The 17,091-nt window shown below is 39.7% G+C and overlaps 1 protein-coding gene across 2 annotated transcripts in view; it reads right to left on the bottom strand.

Annotated features, from left to right (window-relative positions):
* LOC126418956 (microprocessor complex subunit DGCR8) overlaps nucleotides 1–17,091 on the bottom strand; it is a 257,886-nt gene that overhangs the window by 80,513 nt on the left and 160,282 nt on the right. For both annotated transcript variants that reach the window (XM_050085999.1, XM_050086000.1), the window contains exons 8-9: nucleotides 15,310–15,441; nucleotides 14,562–14,767 (exon numbers count right to left, since the gene is read on the bottom strand). In XM_050085999.1, coding sequence (XP_049941956.1) covers nucleotides 14,562–14,767; nucleotides 15,310–15,441 — 338 coding nt within the window. The remainder of the gene's footprint in view (nucleotides 1–14,561; nucleotides 14,768–15,309; nucleotides 15,442–17,091) is intronic.

The raw sequence follows: 17,091 nt of genomic DNA, 5'->3' as shown, positions 1-17,091 counted from the left end.
TGACATCTTTTCAAGTGTATTCTTTAATGGTGTAGAGATTTTTTCAATACAGTTTGTACTAGGTCACCAAAACACAAGATTTAGATGTTAAAATACCTTCTTTCATCTTCCCTAAAAATTGCAGTTCATTTTTGGAACACAACCTATGACCAGATTAGAGACAGAAGTGGCGACACTTTCTGCAGGACCTGACCATCATTTCACAGGACAATGCTCATGCATGTACAGTACAAGCTGTTACTGATTTGTTTGATTGAAGGGGCTGCTAAGTACTATACCACCTACTGCACTTTCCTGACTTAAGCCCTTACGAGTTGAACTCAATTTCTAAACTGAAGGAAACACTTCACGTCATTTGCTTCAGAACTACTACAAATTTGTCGGGCAATAGACCACGCTGCTCCAACTGCCAACACAACTGGCACTGCTAAGAGTACCCTACAACTTCCACATCACTGGCAACGGGTTATACACAATGCTGGTGACTGCTTTGAAGGTCAGTAAAACTTTGAAACACTTATCTATTTTGTACAAGCTCTAAATAAATAGTTGCCGCTATTCAAGTTCCAAACCTCGTATATCTAGTTTCTGGGGACTTTTTTTTAATTTATTTTTTCTTTTTCCTTTTTTTTTTAAATTAACCAGATTAATATTCTGATATAACAGAAAACACAGCCATCTAAAGCTGAACAAATTTGTCATGATAAACATTACTTTTCAGGTTACAAGAACATTAGTCATGGAGTACCTCAAGGCTCTGTGGTAGGCCCTCTATTATTCCTTACTTTTATAAATGATTTACCATATCACTTGTTAGCAACAGAGTCAGTGTTATTTGCAGATGATACTAGCATTTTTATTAGAGGACACAACAAATCTGAGAAGGAAAGTCTTTCCTTCTCATCCCATACGGTAACTCTGCCCTGACCAGCAGTTCTGGGTAACTTTCCCAAAATCCACCCCTTTTCCTAGACCTCTCCAGTCCTTTTCCTTCACCCTTCTTCCTTCCCCTTCAACCCTTCTGCCTGAAGGAGTCACTGGCTCCAAAAGCTTGCCAGTTACAACAGTCTTTTATGTGTGTTATGCCGCTGCTTGGTGAGTAGGTTTTTTATCTATCCAATTAAAAATTTTTGTCAATAATTGATTATTTCAATTGTTATGAATGAAATGTAGAATAACTGAGCTATTTAAATCTTAAGAATGCTTAGAAGTTGCTGTAACATCAAAACAGTACTATATGCTTACTATGCAAAAGTACCTAACCATTCCACCATGAAGTGATTTTGTGGTGAAATGGAAGTTTTGCAAAAGAATCATTTAAAATTTAAAAATGAGCAATCAGAATAATGAAATGTGTCATCAGCAAGGAATCATGCAGCATTTTTTTATTTAAAAATTTGACTTTACATATATTCATACTCAACACTAAAATACACAAACAGACAGCATGGTCATGAGCACCTGCATTGTAACTTCCTTTGCCATCCCACCTATACAAAAGCATCATAGCCCACCAAATTCCAAAATACCTTGCCTGGTTCAGTTTCACTGAGAGCATCTGTATACCTAGACCCTGTCCTATCCTCATTCCACAACAATCTCAAATCTTCTCTCCCATATGCTTCACCTGATCCTCATCAGCCTAAAGTGTCACTTTCCCGAATACTGATCTACAAGTCTCTGATAACTGTGTTCAAACCTCTGTCCACATCCAGCTCACTACCCATCAATATTACCTGCATTGTGCATGGCACATCTGCAATTATAAGAATTCCCTTGTGCTCTATGCTGAAGGACTAACAAAGACTTTCAAGACAGGCACATTCCCCTAAACCTGGTTCACAGACAGCCCTCTCATACCATATCCTCTCACACTCCAAATCTTCCCACCACTTCCAAGAAGTAACTACCAAGGAGCATCCCCTTCGTCCAAGACGATATGAGAGACATGCTTGCTTATGTGAATGACTGTGTGTGTTTTTTTTCTGAAGAAGGCTTTGGGTGAAAAATGTGAAACTGTCTTTCCCTTGTGCCTGTCTGCAACTCAATGCATCATCTTTATGGTGAGTAGAAATCTGTCTTTTCCTTACGCTGTAGTAAGGAAAGGTGCAAGAGTTCGGAGACAGTGGCTTTTGCTTTTGCTTCTGCTTCTGCTTCTTCTCCTTCTCCTTCTCCTTCTGGCACAAGGGCTGAAGGGGCAGGAAGAGGGGTAAAGCAGAGAACTGGCAAGGTTTAGGAAATTTGAAGGGTTACAGAAAACTTACCCATAAGTCCGAATCAGGTGAGATTTCATCTCATGAAGAATTGGTGGATCGGATGACACATCACCTTGAATGAGGAATTGTACATTACTATGACAATATGGCTTGATGTACAAGTGGCACTCTTTTTTGCAGTGTGTGCAGGGAAGCTGATAGTTATCAGAAATGTCTCAACTCTGTGGCCATTTTGCTGAAAAGTAGTCAATTCATGCATGTAGTGTTTGTAAGTAAATCCTTTCTGATGTGCATGTTTGTTTTAAAATTTGGCCCTACTGATCACTGGAACCTTCAAAAGCTTGTACACTTCCTTAACTTTTATTCATGTTTTCTCCAGTTGCTACTTGGTGAGTACATACTTTTCCTGACCATTTATATTATGTTTTAATTTAAATGTTTTAATTGGGACCACAGAAAACTGCAAAAACCAAACAAGTGTATGAGCCAGAAATTCTCTCCTTGTGCTCATCATGACTTTAATTGAATTTTCCTTTTTAAATTATTAACCTTTCCAATTCCCCTAATGAAAGAACTATTAAAATTTTTGTAAATGCAGATCCAACAACTTTCAAAACCTGACTTCCACTTCGTAATGAGATTTTTAGTAGCACTTATAAAGATACCATGTATTGCTCACTGTTGTTTCCAAATGAAACAATTAAAAATAACATAATTAAAATGTTGTTGTTGTTATGGTCTTCAGTCCTGAGACTGGTTTGATGCAGCTCTCCATGCTACTCTATCCTGTGCAAGCTGCTTCATCTCCCAGTACCTACTGCAACCTACATCCTTCTGAATCTGCTTAGTGTAGTCATCTCTTGGTCTCCCTCTACGATTTTTACCCTCCACGCTGCCCTCCAATACTAAATTGGTGATCCCTTGATGCCTCAGAACATGTCCTACCAACTGATCCCTTCTTCTGGTCAAGTTGTGCCACAAACTTCTCTCCTCCCCAATCCTATTCAATACTTCCTCATTAGTTATGTGATCTACCCATCTAATCTTCAGCATTCTTCTGTAGCACCACATTTCGAAAGCTTCTATTCTCTTCTTGTCCAAACTATTTATCGTCCATGTTTCACTTCCATACATGGCTACACTCCATACAAATACTTTCAGAAATGATTTCCTGACATTTAAATCTATACTCGATGTTAACAAATTTCTCTTCTTCAGAAACGCTTTCCTTGCCATTGCCAGTCTACATTTTATATCCTCTCTACTTCGACCATCATCAGTTATTTTGCTCCCCAAATAGCAAAACTCCTTTACTACTTTAAGTGTCTCATTTCCTAATCTAATTCCCTCGACATCACTCCACTTAATTCGACTACATTCCATTATCCTCATTTTGCTTTTGTTGATGTTCATCTTATATCCTCCTTTCAAGACACTATCCATTCCGTTCAACTGCTCTTCCAAGTCCTTTGCTGTCTCCAACAGAATTACAATGTCATTGGCGAACCTCAAAGTTTTTATTTCTTCTCCATGGATTTTAATACCTACTACGAATTTTCTTTTGCTTCCTTCACTGCTTGCTCAATATACAGATTGAATAACATTGGGGAGAGACTACAACCCTTCCCTTCCCAACCACTGCTTCCCTTTCATGCCCCTCGACTCTTATAACTGCCATCTGGTTTCTGTACAAATTGTAAATAGCCTTTCACTCCCTGTATTTTACCCTGCCACCTTCAGAATTTGAAAGAGAGTATTCCAGTCAACATTGTCAAAAGCTTTCTCTAAGTCTACAAATGCTAGAAACGTAGGTTTGCCCTTCCTTAATCTAGCTTCTAAGATAAGTCGTAGGGTCAGTATTGCCTCACGTGTTCCAACATTTCTGCGAAATCCAAACTGAATAATTAAACTAAATAAATAAAATAAAAATAACATAATTAAAATTTTTCATCTGTGGGAGCTTCTCCCCTGCACTCCTCCTCCTCTCTCAAGGATCAATAGGGCCAAAAATTAAAACAGACACGAACTTCAGAAAGGATTTATGTACAGGCCTACATAAAGAAATTGGATACTTGAAACAAAGTAAGAAATATGCTCTTCAATTTATTAATTCATGTAGCTTGACAGTTTTGTTTCCAGAAGTGGTAGCGTACGGACGTATGCATGGATCCGTCGTGCCAGCACTGTTAAAAATGTGTATTTCAGCCATTCATTAAAAGTGTTATAAAAAGTTATTAGAAAAGCAATATTTATTCGCATGGTTAAGAGGTCAACTGCCAGCTGCTCATCATTTCACTTACCACTGAGATCCTGCATCAAGAGGTTCAGTGCAGGCAAGAAGAATTTACACAGTATCCAGAGGAGCGTTCCTGCATCAACATTGTCACACTCAAGACTAAACACAAATGAATTAATGTGAAGCAGTACATAATGCAAATTATGTTTATTGATCTTGAATGTATTGATATTGAAGGTCTGTTGATATTGGTATCAGTTTAAGTTCAATAGAGGTTGTGCACAGATTCATAAATTACCTACAAATTTCTTTCAACTATTCTTCCCAATCATTTTTTCCAATTATTCAAGCAATTATCAATGAATTAATCCATTTCCATATCCCTATTCAATGGCGACCGTTTGGACAGCGCCAAGCGAAATATGAACAGACCTTTCAATTGCTGAGATAAAAATTTCTGAGATAAATGATTCATACTGTTGTTATAAGGAAGTAATGAAACGTTAATTGTATTTGCTACATGTCTGCGAGATTGGGAATCATTAAAACATTGAAGGAGCAAATTAAAATTAAATTCTGCCTACAAATGAGACAAACTGGGAATGCTGATTTCAGAGGTAAATGTAGGAAGCTGCTACGCTGCCTGCCTTATAAAGCCACACTTGATGCAGTCTCTCTGGCAGTAGATTCCTTCCAATGAATATCCTTTACGGAAAGTTCATTTCTAAAGAAAAGATGACAACTTGTACAAAGACATCACTAAAGTCATTTAAATTATGTAAGACTGTGTCATATAATATTTCACGTTCTTATGCCAGTAGTTTCAGCCATACTGCCTCGTAACCTTTCCTCTTCTTTTAAACCTGAATTTATTTTAACTAGAAGTTGACTTTCTTTCTCTTTTAGAGCTTCGCCTACTGTATCTATGTAAATCTTGCACACTGACACTACCTTTTCAGCAAGATTGCTGCCCTTATCCAGCATCCCAGCTTCAGCTTTTTCAGTTATTTCCTTTACATATGCACATATCTTATCTCTCTGTATTTTGGCAAATTTTGACTCTAAACTTAACTGGCCCACTCTTAGACCTAAGTTTTGTACTTTTGTAGATACGTTTTTGCACACATCTTGCAGCCCACTGACTGTGTGATTGCATCTCCTGAATTTGAGAATATGCTTCACTAAGGTTCTGTCAGCTGCAAGTTGTTCCTGTTTATTGTCTACGGTTGATACTCTTTCCATTAACGTACACTATGTGATCAAACGTATCCAGACATGTGGCTGAAAATGACCCAAATGTCTGTGGCGCCCTCCATCGGTAATGTTGGAATTCAGTATGGTGTTGGCCCACCCTTAGCCTTGATGACAGCTTCCACCCTTGTAGGCATCCATTAAATTAGGTGCTGGAAGGTTTCTTGGGGAATGGCAGCCCATTCTTCACAGAGTGCTGCACTGAGCAGATATCAATGTCGGTCAATGAGGCCTGGTGTAAAGTCAACGTTCCAAAACATCCCAAAGGTGTTCTGTAGGATTCAGGACAGGACTCTGTGCAGGCCAGACCATTACAGGGATGTTATTGTCATGTAACCACTCCACCACAGACCATGCTTTATGAACAGGTGCTCGACTGTGTTGAAAGATGTAATCGCCATCCCTGAATTGCTCTTCAACAGTGGAAAGCAAGAAGGTGCTTAAAACATCAATGTAGGCCTGTGCTGTGATAGTGCCATGCAAAATGACTGGGGCGCAAGCCCCCTCCATGAAAAACATGACCACATCATAACACCATCACCTCCGAATTTTACTGTTGACACTACACACGCTGGGAGAAGACGTTCACCGAGCATTCGCCATACCCACACCCTGCCATCGGATTGCCACATTGTGAACCATGATTTGTCACTCACAACGTTTTTCCATTGTTTACATTCCTTACACCAAGCGAGGCATTGTTTGGCATTTGTTGGCGTGATGTGTGGTTTATGAGCAGGCGCTCGACCATGAAATCAAAGTTTTCTCACCTCCTGCCTAACTGTCATACTACTTTCAGTGGATCCTGATGCAATTTGGAATTCCTGTGTGGTGGTCTGGGTAGATGTCTGCCTATTACGCATTACAACCCTCTTCAACTGTCGGTGGTCTCTTTCAGCCAACAGACAAGGTTGGCCTGTTGTACGCTTTCGTGCTGTATGTGTCCCTTCACGTTTCCACTTCTCTATCACATCAGAAACAGTGGGCCTATGGATGTTTAGGAGTGTGGAAATCTTGCTTACAGACGTATGACACAAGTGACACCCAATCACCCGACCACGTTCGAAGCCCGACAGTTCTCTGAGCACACCATTCTGCTCTCTCATGATGTCTAATGACTACTGAGGTTGCTGATATGGAATGCCTGGCAGTAGGTGGCAGCACAATGCACCTAATATGAAAAACGTATGTTTTTGAGGATATCCAGATACTTTTGATCATATAGTTATTTATTTTGTGAGATATGTTGGTACTTATTTCTTGGTTTAGTTGTTCACCTGGCTCTGGCACCTTTCCAGATAGTTCGTCAGATAATTCAGTTTTGCCCACCTCACTGAACTGTTGATTAACACTACTCTTGAAGTTGTTGACTGCCTGATTTTGCTGTGTAAACTGTTATCCTGTATGTTCCTGAGGTTTTATGAACTGCTGTGTCATACACTTAAGTTGTTGTTTTACAACTTCCTGAAATTCCTGTGGTTCTAGGCGCTTCAATCTGGAACCGCGCGACTGCTACGGTCGCAGGTTCGAATCCTGCCTCGGGCATGGATGTTTGTGATGTCCTTAGGTTAGTTAGGTTTAAGTAGATCTAAGTTCTAGGTGACTGATGACCTCAGAAGTTAAGTCCCATAGTGCTCAGAGCCATTTGAACCTGAAATTCCTGTTGTTTCATATACTGTTGTATTATTTGTTGCATCAGTTGTGTCAAATTGTGTCTCTCACTAGTATTTACATTGTTTTCACAAACTTTTCCTGTTCATGCATTCACAATGTTGTGAGCAAGTAATCAAAGGAATTTTCACTGTCTCACCCTTCAGTTTCACTATTTGAAAAAATGTTTCCCTTGAGAACTGAGAAATTGTCTCATCAAGCATCATAAAAGTGACATCATGATTAGTTATATTAACAGTATCATCATTTATTGATAGTGGGACATCAACATCATCGATTAGGTTGGCATAGGCCAGTCCACGAGTTGGTGCATTACCTTCAGCTGTTGCCAAGTTTGGATTTCCATCATCTTGGCATATTGCATTTTGTAAGGAATGTTCAAAAATGGCCATTCCTCTTCTCCATTCTCAATAGTTTTTAACAAAATTATGAATAAAATGGTTTTCAAAAACGAATACAGATAGTGCCACAGAGATTCATGGACCAACAAGTAAACAATGGATTTGTAGTACAACACGGATGGCAATCTTACCCCACACAGACCTTACAATAATGGTAACGGTAATCACAACGGCAATGGTAAAAGCATTAAATTCATGGGCAGATAAAAAAGAAATGGGCAAAAATTTAACAAAAACAACTATTCATGGGCAAACAGCATATGGGCAGCCTGTACAATATGTACCACCACAAGCTACTGGCAATAACCAGCCCATCGCTTGGCAAACACAAAACAATACCAGATAGTTGAATAATCCCAGACAGCGGAATGCGGCCAGCAAAGTAATGCACATAAGCCGAATAACAAGCAAAAGCAAAGAGAATTTCAATCAAGAGCCTCACAGTATACTAACTGGCATAATCAAACACCAACAGTCCATATAGTAGAAGTTACACATAGCCCAGAGACAGACGCACCCTGCGACGCCAGAAAACTTGGGCCAGTCATGGTAGGCCCCCATTCTGTGGCCTGGGAGGAGAATTGGGACACGAGCTTGATCGACACTTGATTCATCACACAATCAAGTTGTTAGTTGTTAAGGAAAATTTTTGTTTGTATTTTTATTTTTTCTTATATGTCAAATGTGCACGCAATAAGGTAATATGTTGTAACAATGAAGAATTTTACTTTTATATGTCTAGAGACGACACACTAAATAAAACGCTTTGCCTTCCGCGTAGCCCAGTTGTAAACAAATAAACAAACTTATGAAACACTTGGTAGTGTGCAATGCAATACATAACTCACCACAACACAAGTGGTATCAGAGCGCCACAGCGCATGCGCATTGTGGAGCAAGCTAATCAACAAATTGCAAGCACGTCACGCCAGACAGGCACATCTGAAGTGTTGGAGCGCCCAAAACAAACAAATCTGATGAGCTACAGCCCGCACTAGCATTTGTAAAGCCTACTGAATAAATAAAGACAAAGAAAATTAAGAGAGTCTATACTATAACTGCGACTATCTACACAAGACACACACACACACACACACACACACACACACACACACACACACACACACACACACACACAAAGATAAGGTAAGGGATTATATACAGAGGAAAGAGATGCTAAACTACTTGAAATTATTTAAGCTATGCTACTATATATATTTTATCTATATATGTACAATATTTACGAATTAAAGTATTGAAAGTGCGTGAACTAATTATACTTGATGGACGAGAAAAGTCTTGCTGCAGGTAAACAACCAAGTACAGTGTATGTGGCAAACTTAATAAGAGTACAAGAGCGCGCGCATGTGTGTGTGTGTGTGTGTGTGTGTGTGTGTGTGTGTGTGTGTGTGTGTGTGTGTGGTGTACTTCAGAAGGAGGCCTTTTGTCTGAAAGTTTACTTGTTTAGCTGTCTTTTTTTATGCCTATCTGTGACCCAACATCTCCACTATACGGTGAGTAGCAATCTATCTTTCTCATAATATTGTCATCTACAGCATACACTTTCTCTGTAGAAAACACAGAAAATTTACAGCTACAAAGATAGTCTAATTCCAATAAATTCCAACATATGCTGGGCCCATTAGTGTCACTACATTGTGGCAAAGCTGCATAGAGCATATGTTTCTTTAGCTGTATTGCAGAGCAACTCAGTGAGTGTGTGCCACTCAGTGAGTGCACTTCATGTGATACAAAGTGCAGAAACTGGCGGACATGTGTTCCCACAATGGTTGCAAAGTGAGTTATGGGGAATAAGCACCTGTCACAAGGTACTGCCTTGAGGATACAGTGCTCTACAATATGCAGTTGCAATGACGGTCATACCTTGCGGCGCACAGCTCTGTGGCCTCCTCAAATATTGAAGTCATCATGATGAAAAACAGTTAATACATGTATACAGTGTCTATACATGATACCTTTTCTCATATTCAAATATGTTTTAATTTTATTATTTCCGATTATTTTTGCTGGACTTACTTCTCTCTTGATTCAGAATGACTACTTCTCCCTACCATTCTCTATTCTGAGGGACAAACTGCTTAAAATGTAGTAACAGTTATAAACAGATACCTGCTTCCCTTCTCACCCTACCATTATCTGTTAATCTATGAAAACAGCTACAGTAGTTGCTCATTCAGCAGCTGGTGTGTCCTGTCTACATCCTCCTTCCTGATGCTCCTAACAGATGTTGCAGAACATCACATAAATTGTGCATCAGCAAACATCAATCTGTGCATTTGAACAATAGTAGTGCCTCAGCAATCTAAGCACCATTGTTGTAGAATTCTATTTCTATTTTCAAATTTTTCTAGAAACAAATATTTGTGATATAATCAAGAAGTAATGGGATTTTTTTTTTTAATTCATAGACTTTACTCAACCAATTTTCAATTTCTTTTATCTTTTAGGGTACAAATGTTCCTGATGTATGTTTGCTTTTTCAGCTATTTTGAATACTTAGTTTATTGTTGACAGTCAAAAAGATTATATTTGTTTTCGAGTGCTGAGTGAATTTTTACTTTTGAAAAAGATGGATCACAGAATTTGCATCAAATTTTGCTTGAAAAATATGACTGTGGTCTTGGGCAAATCAACTATCACTTGTAGTGCTGCAAAGTGGTTTCAGTCATATATTACTAACAGAAAACAAAGGGTGTCATTACGTAACAGTTCAGCAGTACGCAATCAGACATTATCTGACTGGGAAGAAATTACATGTGGTGTTCCCCAAGGTTCCATACTACTTTTCCTTGTGTGTATTAATGACCTGTCATCTGTTACATTACCAGATGCCAAGGTTCCCTTTTTGCAGATGATACAAACATTGTAATAAATATTAAATCAAATATAAATTTAGAAAGGGCAGCAAATCAAATTTTTACTGACATTAATAAGTGGTTCATAGCCAATTCACTGGCATTAAACTTGTGTGTGTGTGTGTGTGTGAGTGTGTGTGTGTGTGTGTGTGTGCGGGCGCGCGCGCGCGCGTGTGTGTATACCTGTCCTTTTCCCCCCTAAGGTAAGTCTTTCCAACCCGGGATTGGAATGACTCCTTACCCTCTCCCTTAATACCCACATCCTTTCATCTTTCCCTCTCCTTCCCTCTTTCCTGATGAAGCAACCGTGGGTTGCGGAAGCTTGAATTTTGTGTGTGTGTTTGTGTTTGTTTGTGTCTCTATCAACATAGCAACACTTTCGTTTGGAAAGTTACAACATCTCTGTTTCAAGATATAAGCGCTGGTAGATAGACACAATAAAAAACACACAAACACACACACAAATATCAAGCTTTTGCGACCCACGGTTGCTTCATCAGGAATGAGGGAAGGAGAGGGAAAGACAAAAGGATGTGGGTTTTAAGGGAGAGGGTAAGGAGTCATTCCAATCCCGGCTCGGAAAGACTTACCTTAGGGGGAAAAAAGGGACAGGTATACACTCACGCGCGCACACACACACACATATCCATCCGCACATATCCAAACACACACACACACACACACACACACACACACACACACACACACATCCATCCACACATACAGACACAAGTCTGTATGTGTGCATGGATATGTGTGTGTGTGCGAGTGTATACCTTTGTGTCTGTATGTGTGGATGGATATGTGTGTGTGTGCGAGTGTATACCTGTCCTTTTTTCCCCCTAAGGTAAGTCTTTCTGCTCCCGGGATTGGAATGACTCCTTACCCTCACCCTTAAAACCCACTTCCATATATATATATATATATATATATATATAGACACACAAACAAACACAAACATACACACAAAATTCAAGCTTTCGCAACCAACGGTTGCTTCATCAGGAAAGAGGGAAGGAGAGGGAAAGACGAAAGGATGTGGGTTTTACGGGAGAGGGTAAGGAGTCATTCCAATCCCGGGAGCGGAAAGACTTACCTTAGGGGGAAAGAAGGTCAGGTATACACTCGCACACACACCCATATCCAACCGCACATACACAGACACAAGCAGACATTTGTAAAGGCGAGAAGTCAGTCGAGGCGGAAGTACAGAGGCAAAGATGTTGTTGAAAGACAGGTGAGGTATGAGCGGCGGCAACTTGAAATTAGCGGAGGTTGAGGCCTGGCGGATAACGAGAAGAGAGGATATACTGAAGGGCAAGTTCCCATCTCCGGAGTTCTGACAGGTTGGTGTTAGTGGGAAGTATCCAGATAACCCGGATGGTGTAACACTGAAGAAGAACTCCAGAAATTCCTCTACAACCTCAACTCCTTTGGTTCCATCAGATTCACCTGGTCTTACTCCAAATCCCATGCCACTTTCCTTGACGTTGACCTCCATCTGTCCAATGGCCAGCTTCACACGTCCGTCCACATCAAACCCACCAACAAGCAACAGTACCTCCATAATGACAGCTGCCACCCATTCCACATCAAACGGTCCCTTCCCTACAGCCTAGGTCTTCGTGGCAAACGAATCTGCTCCAGTCCGGAATCCCTGAACCATTACACCAACAACCTGAAAACAGCTTTCGCACCCCGCAATTACCCTCCCGACCTGGTACAGAAGCAAATAACGAGAGCCACTTCCTCATCCCCTCAAGCCCAGAACCTCCCACAGAAGAACCACAAAAGTGCCCCACTTGTGACAGGGTACTTTCCGGGACTGGATCAGACTCTGAATGTGGCTCTCCAGCAGGGATACGACTTCCTCAAATCCTGCCCTGAAATGAGATCCATCCTTCATGAAATCCTCCCCACTCCACCAAGAGTGTCTTTCCGCCGTCCACCTAACCTTCGTAACCTCTTAGTTCATCCCTATGAAATCCCCAAACCACCTTCCCTACCCTCTGGCTCCTACCCTTGTAACCGCCCCCGGTGTAAAACCTGTCCCATGCACCCTCCCACCACCACCTACTCCAGTCCTGTAACCCGGAAGGTGTACACGATCAAAGGCAGAGCCACGTGTGAAAGCACCCACGTGATTTACCAACTGACCTGCCTACACTGTGAAGCTTTCTATGTGGGAATGACCAGCAACAAACTGTCCGTTCATGCGAATGTTTGTTGGTAATGAGGATCACCCTGTGGCTAAACATGCCTTGGTGCACGGCCAGCACATCTTGGCACAGTGTTACACCGTCCAGGTTATCTGGATACTTCCCACTAACACAAACCTGTCAGAACTCCGGAGATGGGAACTTGCCCTTCAGTATATCCTCTCTTCTCGTTATCCGCCAGGCCTCAACCGCCACTAATTTCAAGTTGCTGCCGCTCATACCTCACCTGTCTTTCAACAAAATCTTTGCCTCTGTACTTCTGCCTCGACTGACATCTCTGCCGAAACTCTTTGCCTTTACAAATGTCTGCTTGTGTCTGTGTATGTGCGGATGGATATGGGTGTGTGCGCGAGTGTATACCTGTCCTTTTTTTCCCGCTAAGGTAAGTCTTTCCGCTCCCGGGATTGGAATGACTCCTTACCCTCTCTCTTAAAACCCACATCCTTTCGTCTTTCCCTCTCCTTCCCTCTTTCCTGATGAAGCAACCATTGGTTGCGAAAGCTTGAATTTTGTGTGTATGTTTGTGTGTCTATCGACCTGCCAGCGCTTTCGTTTGGTAAGTCACATCATCTTTGTTTTTAGATATTCAGTAAGTTACCAGCAACCATTAAGAGCTTAGTTTCAGACAAGGCACAATTTAAACTTAATTTAAAAGAATTTTTGGTGGCCAACTCCTCCTATTCCATCCATAAGTTTCTGAACAGGTGCAGTAGACCATTTTAATGAAAATTTATTACACTTTAATTTTTGACAATACTTGGCTGTAACAGCCAAGTAACTATCTACTGTGTGAATGATGGATGTATGGAAAGCAGATGTAAGTCTTAAGTCTGTAAATAGTGGAAGCTAAATTTTAAATCTTGTACAGAATTTGACTGTTCTCAAATGAGGATCATTGAAATGAATAATTTACTTTAATTTTTGACAATACTTGGTTGAAATATCCAAGTGAATAACTGCTGTGTGGATGATGGATTTAGAGAAAGCAGATGTAAGTATTAAACCTGTAAATATTAAAAGTTTAATTTTAATTCATGTTCATAATTACACTGTTTATTGACTGAAGATCATTAAAATTAATGATACAAGTTTTCCTAATTACATTTTTGTAATGTGTTTATCTGACATGTTCTACACCCAGAAGGATTCCCTCTTTTGTGAGTCTATGGAATGAATAATTAATCTAATATAATCTAAGAAAGGAGTTTACAAGTGGTACACAAGTCTCAAAGTGTGTAAAGATGATGTTGAAGATGATGATGACTGTGGATGCTCTAGCACATCAGTTACTGACTGCAATGTGGAAGTAAAGAAAATGGTTCTTGAAAATCACCTAACCACCATCAGAAAGGTTGCTGATTATGTTGACATATACTTTGGCTCATGTCAAGTAATTTTATTGGATGTTTTGGGCATCAAAAGCTTAGCAGCAAAGTTTGTTCCAAAATTCTTGAATTTTGAGCAAAAATGACATTGTGTAGACATTGTTCAGCAATTGCTGAATGAAATCGACAATGATCCAGAACTTCTAAAGAACTGTCTGATGAGCCATGACCAAAATAAATTTGACAAGTCTGATCACCATTCTTCCCATTGTTTTCATCGATTACAATGGAATAATACATCACCGCCGCTGCCACTGCTACTATAACTACTAACATAACCACCAATGGCCATTAAAATTTACTTACAGATAGGTATGAGTCTGATGATCCATGTTCAGTTTTTGCCCCACCTCTGTCACTTGACTGAATTTTTTCTCTCATTTCAGGAATCAAAATTTCCAGGGTTGCTTTTGCAGCTTCTGATTTTGCTTGTTTTTTGCTTGTCCCATATCCAACTCCATACTGCATGCCATTTATTGATACTGTAGCTGAATAGGGTGTACCTGCATTTTCTATAAGATAAAATAACAACCTAAGATACATGAAAATAAGAAAACTCTTGGTAAATTATTTGTTAATCTTTACCACAGCACACTGACAGAAGATTTCACTAGAATTTCAGACACCTCAGCTCATGTTATTAAAACTCAATCTAAAAATAATACTTTTTCATATCAATTAGTTGAAGAAGTTTACTATTAATAATTATATAAAAATTCAAATAAATAATTTCAGGTTGTCATTATGTTTCTCATTACTACTACTACTACTATTATTATTATTATTGTTATTATTATCATCGTCTCCATTACTGTTACTACTACTTCTACTATTACTACTATTGTTGTGCTGTAATTCAAGCATCTAACACAGTAAACACAAACTGAATGTCCATTCGGATAAAAACATAGATGATCGTAATTACAGACACTCAGTTTAAAAATTAACGTAAGAAAAAACAGCTCTTGAGTATCATCACCGTGACAGATGATTTTCATGCTTACCTCTTCCTTGAATTAACAAAAAGAATTAGGTAAGTTTCAGAAATGATTACCGAGCTCCTTAAATTTGTAAGAAGGTTGCTTCTTCAATGCGTGCTGGACATACTCATGAAGAATACAAACATAACTCTTTCCATTTGGATTCATAATCCACTCTTTCCTTGGATGACCATTTTCTCGACAGCCTGTAATAGTATTGATGGTATAAAAATCTCTGTAATATTTTCGAGGGAAAAGCAATTACAACAAAACTTTCATATCCTGAAATTTTAACATAATGACTACTCACCAAATCCGTAAAGCACTGAGCAGCAGATATGCAATTAGAAAAGAGTAATAAGCTGCTTCAGAGACAACAGAAAACGACCTACTGCCATCTCATAGCACCGCAAACCAACATGTGTGAGTAGGCTGCTGGGCTGATGTGTGATATGGATGGTGAAGACAAGTGCTGTGTGACAGGGACAGGAAGGGACCACAGAGCAGAGCATTAGGCATATCATTCCATGTAGAACATGCAAATGTGTGAAGTAAAGGTGGGTCTTACTTATGCAGGCATGCTGACGAAGGGTGGGTTGATGCTGAAAGAAATTCTGAGAGAATAGTATAGGGGAAAAATACAGAGTGCATCAAAGGAGATAAGAAAAAGATAATATGGGTGAGTGGAGTAAACCTGGAGTATTCAACTTCATTTCCAATTCTTTTGTCTGTTTTGATGGGTTTTGGATTGTTTGGTGAGGATTTGCTTGTTTATATTTTGTAGCAGAGGAGCCACATGTGTGAATCAACTGCATTAGAGACATTTCTTAGCATGAGATGAGGCATGGCAGCTGAACATGCACCTCTAGAATTTTTGTGACAAATAGGCTGAGAACTTTTTGGCACTGTGATTGCACAAAGATAAAATAATACTGGGTCAGGAAGAACAGAATTTGCAGGAAATATCTGGGAGGGTAGTGAGAGGCCAGTTGCACATTCTACAAGATATTCAAAATAAAAGCAGCTCTGAGGAAATCCTTACAAAATATTAGTGAGATATCAAGGGCTGTTAAGGAGATCTTAGGGCACAAGGAAGTGGTGCAAGAGAGGTAAAATGGAAATAAGTATACTGCTGGAATCAGTAAGTGGAACAGGAAAAGAAAAAACAAGAAGAGGGACACAAAGATGAGGAAGCCAAAAGGCTGGTGAAAAAAATCTAAACAACATTGAAGAGCAAACATGTGGGTTAAAACAAAAGACATAAGAACAGAAAAAGCATAGGGAACAGCCAGCAAAGAACTCTGAAAAAGAAACAGATGCAGACATACCAAACTGTGAAGAAGGGCATGAAGAACTACAATGTGCTGATTTTGGAATTAGCACATTATTCAATGCAGTTGAGAACATAGACAAGATATAGAAAGTAATTGCATCGTTCTGGAGGCAGGGGATTATGTTAAGCCTAGTTTACATGACGACACTAGGTTGCAGGCAACTGCACTATCGGTCACTGTGCATGCGCGCCAAGCGTTTGGGCAACTCGTTGATGAAACTAAACACTTTCGGCATGTTCCAACTTTGGCGACCCTAGTTGCCTGAGTTTTGAGGTTGTGTGTGTTCGTAGAGCATAGACAAACTGAAATATGAAGTGGGGATGGAGAATAATGTTCGCTTTTTGAATATCTAAACTTTACATAGGTGTTTGTGGGATTTCAGTGATGCTGATTACAAAAATATGCAACATATTGAAGCTGCTGAGACCGTCATGTGCAATTATAATATAAATGGTTTGACAATACCCGAGCTGCAGGGCACAATTTATTGCGTTAGGAGCACATATACAACTAAATTAATAA

Source organism: Schistocerca serialis, chromosome 9, assembly GCF_023864345.2.
Source record: "Schistocerca serialis cubense isolate TAMUIC-IGC-003099 chromosome 9, iqSchSeri2.2, whole genome shotgun sequence".
In the NCBI taxonomy this organism is placed as follows: domain Eukaryota; kingdom Metazoa; phylum Arthropoda; class Insecta; order Orthoptera; family Acrididae; genus Schistocerca; species Schistocerca serialis.
The sequence above is the reverse complement of the archived record's forward strand: the minus strand, read 5'-3'. Positions and strand labels throughout refer to the sequence as shown.